This window comes from Marmota marmota, unplaced genomic scaffold (genome assembly GCF_001458135.2).
Source record: "Marmota marmota marmota unplaced genomic scaffold, marMar, whole genome shotgun sequence".
Taxonomy (NCBI): domain Eukaryota; kingdom Metazoa; phylum Chordata; class Mammalia; order Rodentia; family Sciuridae; genus Marmota; species Marmota marmota.
Window position 1 is genome coordinate 2118060 of NW_026000174.1, and position 12031 is coordinate 2130090.

Here is a 12031-nt window from a genome sequence, read left to right on the forward strand (position 1 = left end):
ATAGATAGTTACGTGGGTTTGTCTCTGTGTCTCTATTCTATACCATTGGTCCACAAGTCTATTTTGGTGCCAATACCATGCTGTTTTGGTTACTATTGCTCTGTAGTATAGTTTAAGGTGTGGTATAGTGAGGCCACCTGCTTCACTCTTCTTGCTAAGAATTGCTTTAGCTATTCTGGGTCTCTTATTTTTTCCAGATGAATTTCATGACTTCTTTTTCTATTTCTATGAGGAATGTCATTGGGATTTTGATTAGAATTGCATTAAATTTGTATAGTGCTTTTGGTAGAATGGTCATTTTAACAATATTAATTCTGCCTATCCAAGAATAAGGTAGATCTTTCCATCTTCTAAGGGCTTCTTTAATTTCTTTCTTTAGTGTTCTGTAGTTTTTGTTATAGAGGTCTTTCACCTATTTTGTCAGGTTTGTTCCCAAGTATTTTATTTTTTGGTGATGCTATTGTAAATGGGGTAGTTTTCCTTGTTTCTGTTTCAGAGGATTTGTCACTAATATAAGAAATGCCTTTGATTTATGGGTGTTAATTTTATATCCTGCTACTTTGCTGAATTCATTTATTAGTTCTAGAAGTTTTCTGGTGCAATTTTTTGGGTCTTCTAGGTATAGAATCCTATCATCGGCAAATAGTGCTATTTTGCTATCCTATATTAAAATAGTGCTATTTTAATATCCTATCTGTATTGCTCTGTCCAGTATTTCAAGAACTATGTTAAACAGAAGTGGTGAAAGAGGGCATCTCTGTCTTGTTCCACTTTTTACAGGAAATGCTTTCAGGCCCAAATCTCCATCATGTCAAATTAGGCCCTGACTTTCTTAATAAGACTTAAAGAATTAAAATCAAAAATCAATAAATGGAATGGACTCAAACTAAAAAACTTCTTATCAGCATAAAAACATTCAGTGAGGTAAATAGAGAACCTACTAATTGGGAACAAATTTTTACCACACGCATATCAGATAGAGCACTAATTGCAAGGGTACATAAAGAACTCAAAAATTTTAACACCAAAAAAACCAAATAACCCAATCAATAAATGGGCCAAGACACTTCGCAAAAGATGATATTCAATCAATCAACAAATATATGAAAAAACGTTTAATGTCTCTAGCAATTAGAGAAATACAAATTAAAACTACTCTAAGATTTCATCTCACTCCAGTCAGAACGGCAGCTATTAAGAATACAAACAACAATAAGTGTTGGTAAAGATGGGGGGAAAGGCATACTCATATACTGCTGGTGGGACTGCAAATTGGTGCAGCCAATATGGAAAGTACTATGGAGATTCCTTGGAAAACGGGAATGGAACCACCATTTGACCCAGCTATCCCACTCCTTGGTCTATATCCAAAGGACTTAAAAACAGCATACTACAGGGACACAGCCACATCAATGTTTATAGCAGCACAATTCACAATATCTAAACTGTGGATCCAACCTAGATGCCCTTCAGTTGATGAATGGATAATGAAAATGTGGCATATATACAAAATAGAATACTATTCAGCATTAAAAGAGAATAAAATTATGGCATTTGCAGGTAAATGGATGGCACTGGAGAAGATAATGCTAAGTAAAGTTAGCCAATCCCCAAAAAAGTAAATACCAAATGTTTTCTCTGATATAAGGATGTGGATTCATAATGGGGTTGGGGGTGGAGCAAAGGTGGATTAGATGAACTCTAGATAGAGCAAAAGGGAGGGAGGGAGAGGGAGGGGTCATGGGGGTAGGAAACATGGTAGAATGAGATAGATATCATTACCCTAAGTACACGTATGAAGGCAAAAATGGGGTGAATATATTTTGTGTACAACCAGAGATATGAAAAATTGTGCTCTGTATGTTTAATATGAAATGTGATGCATTCTCCTGTCATGTATAACAAATTATTCTTTAAAAATAACTAGAAAAAAAGAAGAAAATTTAAAAATCTATTCATGTAAAACTCTCATTACCTTTAACACATTGTCAATTTAATAAGAAAATAGCTGCTATCTTTTCTTAAGCAGTACAAGGCCATTTGATGACACAAAACACTGAACACATTGATGGAGCAAAGTACCCATGAGTCAATCCCTGTTTTGATCACTGGCCTCCAGTGAGGTTTATAGTCACAGCAATGCTTGAGGACATTGCCTGCACTTCAATAATGAACTTCCCTTTCCTCTCTGTCCCTTCAGTAGGCCAAGTTGGGCAGTGGAGGCCTGTGGTGGAAGCCACAGGGATGTGAATGTAAAAGTTCCCCCTGGGACTAGATCCCTCTGGCTTACCTCTGAGGGGTGAGAAGAAAAAAGGAGGTAGTTTACTTTTTACAGACTCAACACTCCTTAAAGCTCTTACCTTACCTGATGAAGAGTCAGACTGATGACTGTCTCTGAGCTCACCTTCAATTTTCCCCGAAATAAATAGGAAAACAATGTCTCTTTTTGCTCCTAAATAACTCAAGCTAAAGAAATAAATGATAAAGATACTCTAGAAAAGCACAGGTTTGGGAGGTAAAGAAATAGGAAGACATAGATAAGGCTTTAAATGTGTGCTGAGTGTTTTCTCACCCATCCATTTTGGCTCTTCATCCCATAGTAACCAGAAACACATAATGTACTTCTGCTTTATTAAGCCATTTTAGACCTCTCTCAAGGCCTCAGAGCCCTCTTGGGTGACCAAAATAATCTGAGAAGAAAATTCACTTAAGGAACTGATTTATGACTGACAGAAGTTTAAACAACACTGAAGGAATCAGCCTCAGAAATTAACCAGTCCAAATTAAGGAAAGAGAGAGGGAGTTCTGCAGGGGCAACTTCAGATGATATAGGTCCACTGGTCCACTCTGTGGAGATCTACTTTTCAAGCCACAAAGGGATACTGAGTCTGACCAAGGTTATTATTGGGATTTTTATATCTGCGAGGACAAAAGATAAAGTCCAATATATTATCTCACTTCAAACAGATTTGGAGGAAGTACAGATGGGGAAAATATAAGATAGCAAAAGGAAAAATAAATTATTTCTTGCCCCTTAAATGAAGCCACAAGACATCAGAGTCAAGTGATGTTACAGGGCTGTAAGACACTGTTCTGGAGTTAAAGGCCTTATGAACAGAGAAACATCTCTTTCCACATTTGTGCAATTATCCTCCATTCCATCCTGCCTAAGAAATGGAGAACTGTATTTAAAAAAATCACTGTTCCCGAAAATGTTTATTCCATCGTCATGGTATTTCCAGAGGCCCCACAACTACCCCCACTAGACTAGCTGGCATCAAAGGTTGCACTGGAGCTCTTGAGTCTGAGGAGCACAAAATAACACTAGCAAGAGAAAAAAGGTAAAGGGGTAACAAAAAGTCAGGCATAAAGACTCCAAGTCTGGTTTGGCTGGGGAAATAGCTTAGTGATAGCATGCTTGCCTAGCAGTCCCAGCACTGAGGGGAAAAATCTAAGGCTGGGAAGGAAAAAAAAAAAAAAAAAAAAGGAGAGAATTGGGAAAGGGAGGAAAAGAAGAAGGAAAAGGGACAAGATAATTTTTTAAAGCTATGAATACCTTTCTCCAATTAAAAGTCACTATCTCAGTGTAAAATGGCATATATTATTCTTGACCACAGGCTCAATCCTAGCATACAGGCCACATTATAGCCAAGCTCCTCCACTGTTTTCAGAAGTCACAAACCAGTGTCAGTGTCACTTCTGTATAGTAACTTCTTTCATAACCACACAGCTATCACAAAGTCATCTAGGGCTACAACTTGAAACAGAAACACAATACTACACAGCCCTACAATCCAAGCCCATACCCTGATCTCAGGGTTTCTGCAGTCCCTGACCCTGCTTTCCTTGTTAATTCCACAAGAAGATATATAGAGACAGCACCAACCCTGAAGGGCTATTGAAAAGAAGCCACATGATTGGGAACTTGAAGATAGTTTAAGAACTGTCTCATATGCCTCTACAATGAAGGCAACTTATTACTCATCACCTTCAAAGCCAGCCTCACAGGAATTATTCATTTCTTGTTCCTTTTTAAATGATTTTTAACTTTTGGGCTATTCATTTTCAGTTACCCAAATTTTCTATGAGAGAAAATGAGGGGCTGGTGGCTCAGCAGTAGAGTACTTGCATAGCATATGTGAGGCCTTAGTCAGTCCCCAGTACTAAAAAAAAAGTTTCTTCATCAGCTAGGCATTTTATCACATGGCTATAATCCTAGCAGGTGGGTATGCTGAGGCAGGTGGATCATAAGTTCAAGGCCAGCCTCAGCAATTTAGTGAGACCAAAAATAAAATAATATAAAAAGGGCTGAGAGTGTGGCTCAAGTAGTAAAGCACTCCAAGTACAATCCCCAGTATCAAAAAAAAAAAAAAAAGGAGAAAATTAATATTGATGAGACAAGCAGCAGCAAACAGGTATCTAAACAAGGTTACAGTTAAGAAATAAATATTTTCACCTGTGAGTACCAAAGAAAAACTTCATTGTTCCATCAAACTACCTGCTACTTAAACAATAAAAATAAATTACAAGCAGAATCAATGAATCCTTTGGCTAAGGGCTTCTCTTATACAAGAACACCTGAGTCACTGCTCCCAGTGGACAGACACTTCATAGACCTGCCAGGAAGTTACTCAGCCACCACTACTAGGAGAGACTGCAACACAAGCCAAATTCCTTGAGAGTTAAGGACATTGATTTTATCACCTATGTACTGGCAAGGATTTAGAAACTCAGGGATAGATGAAATCCAAGCATAAACATTTTATTTTTTGTCAGCATTATCATCTAAATCAAATGTTAGCCTAGACATAATCTACAAGGATGTGTGTATTCCAGAAAATATGACAAATACCCAATGTGAGTTCCATCACAAAATACGTATTTGTTCTTGGTAAAAGTAAATTATAAAATCTGAGAGTAAAGAGTAACAAAATTATAAATTAAATAACTGACTAAACAATAGCAAAAAAAGTAAAAATAATAAAGTAGATATAAATTGAGTGATATCTATGTTAATAGAGCAAGAAAAAAGTTACAGAATCCAATACAGAATTCATAAAAAAAGATAACAGAACCAAAGATATTCTTTCAGAAATGTTTCAGAATGGACACAAAAACTATCTGATGAAAAAGTTGTACGAATCTAACAGATTCAAGACAACTATCTTGCAACCTCAATCTTTACTTAGTTGGTACAAGTTATAGGATTTTACTAATACGGGGAATAGCAATGAAACGACCAATTTACTACTGCTCCAGATGCACTGTTCTTCACTCTACTTAAAGATATTGGAAAGACTAACAGGCATATATTTGTTTACTACTATCAGTCTGGTAGAAATTTACTTGGACATGATTTCTTGAGAATTTAAATGATTTTAAAAATAAAAACATATTTTGGAATGGAGAGGTCTATTTGACTTTATTTAAGATGCCAATACATTGTCAATCAATACCTGATTAGTTAGAGGTAGAAAGACATTTTAATTGTCTTCAGGAACACAAAGTTTCTTTGTGTTTGCTTGAACAAGTATACTTTGCAATCTGCCATAGTGGAATCAAACTGGACTTCTTGATTCTTGATTCCCCACTGCAAATTAGTTAACCATTCATTCAATCTATACATTCACCACTATATTCTGCTTCAGGATAGTTATTTTGTTTTACATTTTATATAAAATAAAAATATGATTGCAATTTGTTGATATATGTATACATATACATATATATTGCAGAAATGCACCTTAACCAGCAAAATTCTGCTAAACAATCATAGAAAATTTCAATAGAATGTGTTTTTCAATATGATAGCTTTTTAACGGCAATGAAAATAACAACTTATGGATTTAAATGTCTATGTTTAACCTGATAGGAAAAATATAACAAACATAAATTCTGAACAGGGAAAATGAGGTGCATGCTGGTGCTTCTCAGTGCTTTAATACTTCATGTTTAAAAAGTAAACATAGTACCAATCATCATTTTGATTCCAGTCAATAAAAACTTAAAACTACATTAATCAATTTTGAAGTCTGAAACCAAAATGATCCCTTACCAGTATTGCCAAATGGCAAGTCTACTCTAAAAAGTTATTCACAATGAAAAATTTTGACCCAACTAAAGTGACTCTCGTGTTACCACAGTACTAGAATCTACCTTTTTGTTGGGTTTCAATTTGTTATAACAACAAAAGACAGGATGACATAAAAACAGAAGTAATACAAGGCTTAATAAAATTTAATATTGGGGATTATGCATTTTTAACCTCTGGATAAAAATCCCTTTTGTAACACAAATTCTACTGCATGATTTACCATGGCCTAAAAACTTTTTAGTAACAAAATTATATTCCAAAAATAGCATCACTCCTAGATTTTACATTCCCTGTAGATATCACAATCACTTTAAGCCTTTTATTATCTTAGAAAAGTAAAACTTTTCCCTGAAAAACTGTAAATAGCGATCATATGTTCATCAGTTGTCCTGAATTACTTTCATCAAGAGAAAGTGACTACATTTTGTCACTTCTTTATTCTAGAGTAAAAAGGATGACAGTGGTTTCTGAAAATGAAGTTGAGGAACATGAATTAAATTAGTGATGAAAAACTTTTTAACAACTGCTGGAATTTTATGTTGTTTTAGTTGTAAAACATCTATTATCTAAGTGAAACAGTTGACAGGGTAAAACACTGCTAAACTTCGCAAAACTTCTTTTGTTCCACAGGATTTTGATCCTTTCTAAAACAATGGCATACAAACTGAGTTATAAACAATTCAGCCTCTATAAATGACAACAAACACAATATATCTATAGGAGGTTTAAAAGATTTGTTTTTAAATATTTGTTTTTAAATATTCAAGTGTAATGCTATTGTAAAAGATTAAAACACATGTGTAAATTTTCATTTGTTCCTAACCTGCCATTAGTATGTAGGTTTACTGGGCTGCCAAACAGCCCTACTGGTCATGGAGAGAGATGGTGTTACTAGTTGAAAAAAGAGCATGGATACCACGACATTTACCCCAATGGTATAAAACCCATCTTTGCATCCCTGAAGTAAGAATGGCCACTTTTCTCCAATTACATTGCTCTATACTAAAGCAGCATTGTATATGGAGAATTCCTTCAAATCTATAACATTCTACTACTACAAATACCAATTCAAAACTTAAAAATAATCACAGACCAAATCCACGTACCCGTGATCCTTTGTAAATCCTAAAATGAGAAATATTCTTAGTTTAAACCAAGAATTATATTGGAATGAACTAAAGACTCTTTTAAGTAATTTTAAGTGTACTCTTGTTATTACATTTCTATATAGATAATTCAATATCATTTGTGGACATAATTTAATCAATAATATATCACAATGTCAACCACTACAGTGATCCAGAATCAGATTCTGGCTACAGAGGAAGCTTAATTATTAAGCAACACCTTCCTAAAAAGCTTCTGTATTTCTGATTGGTAAGAAAAACAAAACAAAACAAAAAAGCTCTCTCATTGAAATAACACTGAAGTTCGAGCTGGGCCCCCTTCTTTGTATTCAACATAATTAACTCTTCAGGATATAATGATGAAATATAGTCACATTAATAAATTATAGCCATCTTCATGAAAACTCTATCGGCAACTCCGGTTTTACAACTGTATATCTTGGATCCAATCTGGGGACGAAACCCTGAAAGTGTTTAGATGCACCAGTACCAAAAACATCCAGGGCTTTTCGATTCATGACAGCAAATCTGTAAAAAAGAAGAAACAATGAAGAAGTATTTAAGGAAGTTTATAAAATAAAATTATTTCCTTTATTTGACTTAGTTTTCATGGAATGGGAAAACAGGAAGGGCTAACCAAGATTCACTGTCTAATATTTAAAGAGATAATCCCTCAATCTGAAACCATTCATATTACATTCAAACCCTTCTAGACTTCTTTCCACTTAAGTATGTCAAATAGAAAATTAGGTTCATTTTTCTGATGAATGAAATCAGAGGAAATTAAGAAAACAATGAATGAGCTAACATTTACCAATGAGACAAAAGTGTTAGATATAATTTCTCTCATAATTGAGAACATAATGTCCTATAAAAATACATCCAAAAATGAAAATATTAAACGACTAAAAAGCAAACAGCATCAGGCCTTCCAATTTCTAACAGATATAAAAGAATAAAATATATCTTCGTGTTATACATCACCTAACTTAAGAAATGCTTTTAAAAGACACATTTAACTAATGCACAGGATGGACTTTTTGTGTCTCAGTGTCTTTTCACAAGTTTTTCCTGTCTGAAGGAGATGGCAAAATGAAGTTAATTTTGAATCACTGGCCAGCATCAATATTTCAAGAGCCATTAAATGTGAATTTTACTTCTTTTCCAAAGTAAAGTAAGTTCCCTTCCAAAATAATTACTAGGTAAAACCATTAATTTTCAAAAAAACTAAACACCCAAAAAATTTGATGAAACAATAATAGTATGAAAGATACATAATGTCATGGCTGAGAAGAATTCTGAAGCCAGAATGTCTGGCTTATCCCCCAGCTCTTTTGCTTGGTAGCTGTGTCACTCTATCTAACATTCCTGATTCTCAGTTTTCTCAAATATAAAACTAGGGAGATGATAGCACTTATATGATTAAATTATTTTAAGGAATAAGTTTATATATGTGTTATATGTGTATATCTTGAAACTATATCTGGGACATGGTATGTACTATGTTAGCATTTATATTAATCTTAATGATAGTAAAATTAATAGCAGCTATGATTTAGTGAGTGCCTAGTAAGTGCTAAGCACTACTATGAAATCTTAATTTTCCTACAACCATACAATGCATAGGATATGCTTTGGATATGGTTTGCCCCCTAACGGTTAGTATGCTAGAAACTTAGTCTAAGTGTGGTGATGTTGAGGCAGTAGTAGAACCTTTAAGAGGTATGGCCTAGTGAAGTATAATTAAGAGATGGGAACTCCACTCTCATGAATGGTTTAATGCTAGCCTCACTGAATGGATTGGGTCCTGTAGGAGTGAATTAGTTTCCCCAAGAATAAGTTGTTATAAAGTAAGGCCAAATCACATGCTTGTCATGTCACCAGTTCCCTTTCTGCTTCTCCACCACATTGTGATATAGCCTGATGGTCCTTACCAAAAATGCCAGCACCATGCTATTTGTACCTGTCAGCTACTAAAATCATGAGCCAAACAAACCTCTTTTTCTACATATGTAATCCAGCACCAGGTATTGTTATAGCTACATAAAACAGATTAAGACAGTATGTGTAATTGCTTCATTACAAAGAGAAAGAACATTAGGTTCATGAGGGCAAATAAATTTCCCACAGAAAAATCGTTAAAGGTACCAAAGCTGGAGTCACACTCAGGTCTCCAGGATTCCAAAGCTCATGCTCTTCCTATTAGGTCCAGCTTTCTCCCAAAGAATCAAATTTAGATTAGGGGAAGAACAAGAACAAGGACTAGAAGGAGGAAGAGGAAAAGAAGGAGAAAAAAGGAAAGTAAACTTAAAATATCGGGCAATAGAAGATGGTTACTGAAACCAATGAATTATTAGAGATGAACCCTTTTAATGAATCTGTTTAATATTTTTAATCAAAAAGAAGACATCATTATAGATTGGAAAAGGTAGGCTAAAGTATTTATGGAGCTACTAATTATCAGGCAGCAAAGCAATAGGATATTAATCCAGAACTTTTAAAATATCTAGAGTATTATAAGAATAGTCAGAATAATGATCATTCAATATTTCTTATTAATTTGGTCATTTTTGATTTATATATAAATACCAACTTTGCCACTGAAAGAATATTCCTTGAAGGAGACAGAGATTGATAATCTTTTTATAGATTTTTTTTTCCTTACCTGCCCTTGGTGAGCCTTAAAAGGAACTTCCAGTAAGACGGTCGCAAGGTCTGAACTTCCATGACAGCCTAAGATTATTCAATTTGAGATTTTTTTAAGTAAATACAAACATCTGAAGTCTTGAGCAATACTTTTTATCTCTTTATTGCTCATTGTATTTTTTAAATGATAGTGATAAAAATAATAACAACATATTTAAGTCAATATCTTTGAAGAATATTTATTAATATGCCTTCAAATAGAAATGCGGCTTTGGGAATAATGATTGAGTAATTTATTATTATCAGGAAGCATTTACTGAATACCCATTAGATAGCTATCTAGCTGACACTTCACTGATTTTAATGAGTTTATTAATATAGCAGCATTCCTATAATAAAGTGCAAATAAAAGCTCTCCCTAAAATTTTGCAACAGCCCTTTAAACCATTAACATCCATAATAATAATAACAGACTTAAAAAGATGAAATAATGCTTCTGCTAAACTAGTTCCTTTCCCCCTCCCTATTCTCTGAGTAATGCTGGGGAAGTGCAATAATTCACATTTTACCCGTGGTATTTTTTTTCTTCAGGAAGGATAATTAAATTGGGGGCATTCTAACCTTGGTTCTGGAATAAGGATTTACCTATAGATTGCACACTGTTTAAACCTAAAAATTGATCTGTTCATAAAATAGTGTCTGGCCCACTAAGTTAACGTTTAATGATTTGAAACATACAAGCTATCTTGCTGAAAAAACAAAAAGTATAAAACGTAATGTTATGTTCTCAGGCTTTTATTTTTCCCCCTCTGGCTTAATGTAAATTAGAAACAGAAATTTCTATTTCTCATTTCAAAAGCTATACTTACTGCCTGGAAACAAATTGCTGTAGAGATGGAATAGATAATAGTATCTGCATGAGGAAAATAGGGAACCTTCCCTGCTTCAATGCCTTTGAAATACATTGTCTGCAAAATAAGCATAATGCAAGAGTTATATTAAAAACATTTAAAAAGCACTAACAATATAGTTGAATGATATACGCCCTCTATCTACCTACAGCTGTTTTCTATTTATCTGAATCCTAACTCTTTCAGAGCTCAAATCATGGTATATCTTCTGTGACAACAATAAGTGTCAGCCCTTCCCTTTCTTTCATTCCTCACTCTAAACTCTAGCTTCAAGCAACAATAATTTTCTGTGAAATTCAATAGCACTTTATTGCTACTACTTTTATGTCACTTATTCTTCAATGCTTTTTTTTAAATAAGTCCTCCCTTCTTCATTAGATCTGTTCCTTCCTTTGTTCAGGCAGTAAACATTAATGGTGTCAACTGTATGCTGAATACAATGCTAGGAACAAGGGATTTAGAAATGGACAAAACATAATGCATAAAATATCATTAATGCACTATGATGAGAGCTAGAAAAGAGTTATATATTACATATTATTTGGCTCCCCAAAGTAGGGAGCAACCACTCCTCTGGGATAGAGGACCAAGAAGACTTATTAGAAAGACAAAATTTAAGTAATGTTCCCCTAACCATTTGCAGTGAATTTATAATTGCTATGGATTGATGGCATTTATGATATAATAAAATGACTTAATAGAAAAAAATAAATTTTAGAAATACAGAATTGAACCATACTTGCACTCTGAGACTCGAAGACAACATTACTCTGTCAAATAGCTGTAAAAGTTCCCCAGTGTTGCCAAGCATGATGGTACATGCCTGTAAGCCTAGACACTCAGGAGGCTGAGGCAGGAGGATCACAAGTTGGAGGCTAGCCTGGGCAACTTAGCAAGATCTGATATCAAAAATAAAAACTAAAAATAAGGCTGTAGATACAGCTCAGTGGTAGCTCTCCCTTGAGTTAAATCCCCAGTACTGAGTGGAAAAAAAAATGGCAGCGGCGGGGAGGGAGCTCTTCCAATGCCTACTCTGTATTACTGTATTACTTTACTTACCTTGACATGCTTGTCATGGAGAGGTAATAAATGGTTGACAAACTAGCACTAGTCAGCATACAACACTTTTAATTGTACCATTTTAAAGATGCATGGGATCAACAATTAGATAAAAGAAAAAATGGCATGAAAGTATATCTCTGAGAGAGAGAGAGAGAGAGAGAGAGAGAGAGAGAGAGAGAGAGAGAGAGATT

At 34.4% G+C, this 12031-nt stretch overlaps 1 protein-coding gene across 17 annotated transcripts in view; it reads right to left on the bottom strand.

Annotated features, from left to right (window-relative positions):
• Positions 1 to 4741: 4741 nt before the first annotated feature.
• The window catches only part of Tmem135 (transmembrane protein 135), a 261641-nt gene continuing 254351 nt past the window's right edge, over positions 4742 to 12031 (bottom strand). For all 17 annotated transcript variants that reach the window (XM_048787924.1, XM_048787939.1, XM_048787930.1 and 14 more), the window contains 3 exons: positions 10737 to 10835; positions 9887 to 9954; positions 4742 to 7749 (listed from right to left, as the gene is read on the bottom strand). In XM_048787924.1, coding sequence (XP_048643881.1) covers positions 7617 to 7749; positions 9887 to 9954; positions 10737 to 10835 — 300 coding nt within the window. In that variant the 3' untranslated portion in view covers positions 4742 to 7616. The remainder of the gene's footprint in view (positions 7750 to 9886; positions 9955 to 10736; positions 10836 to 12031) is intronic.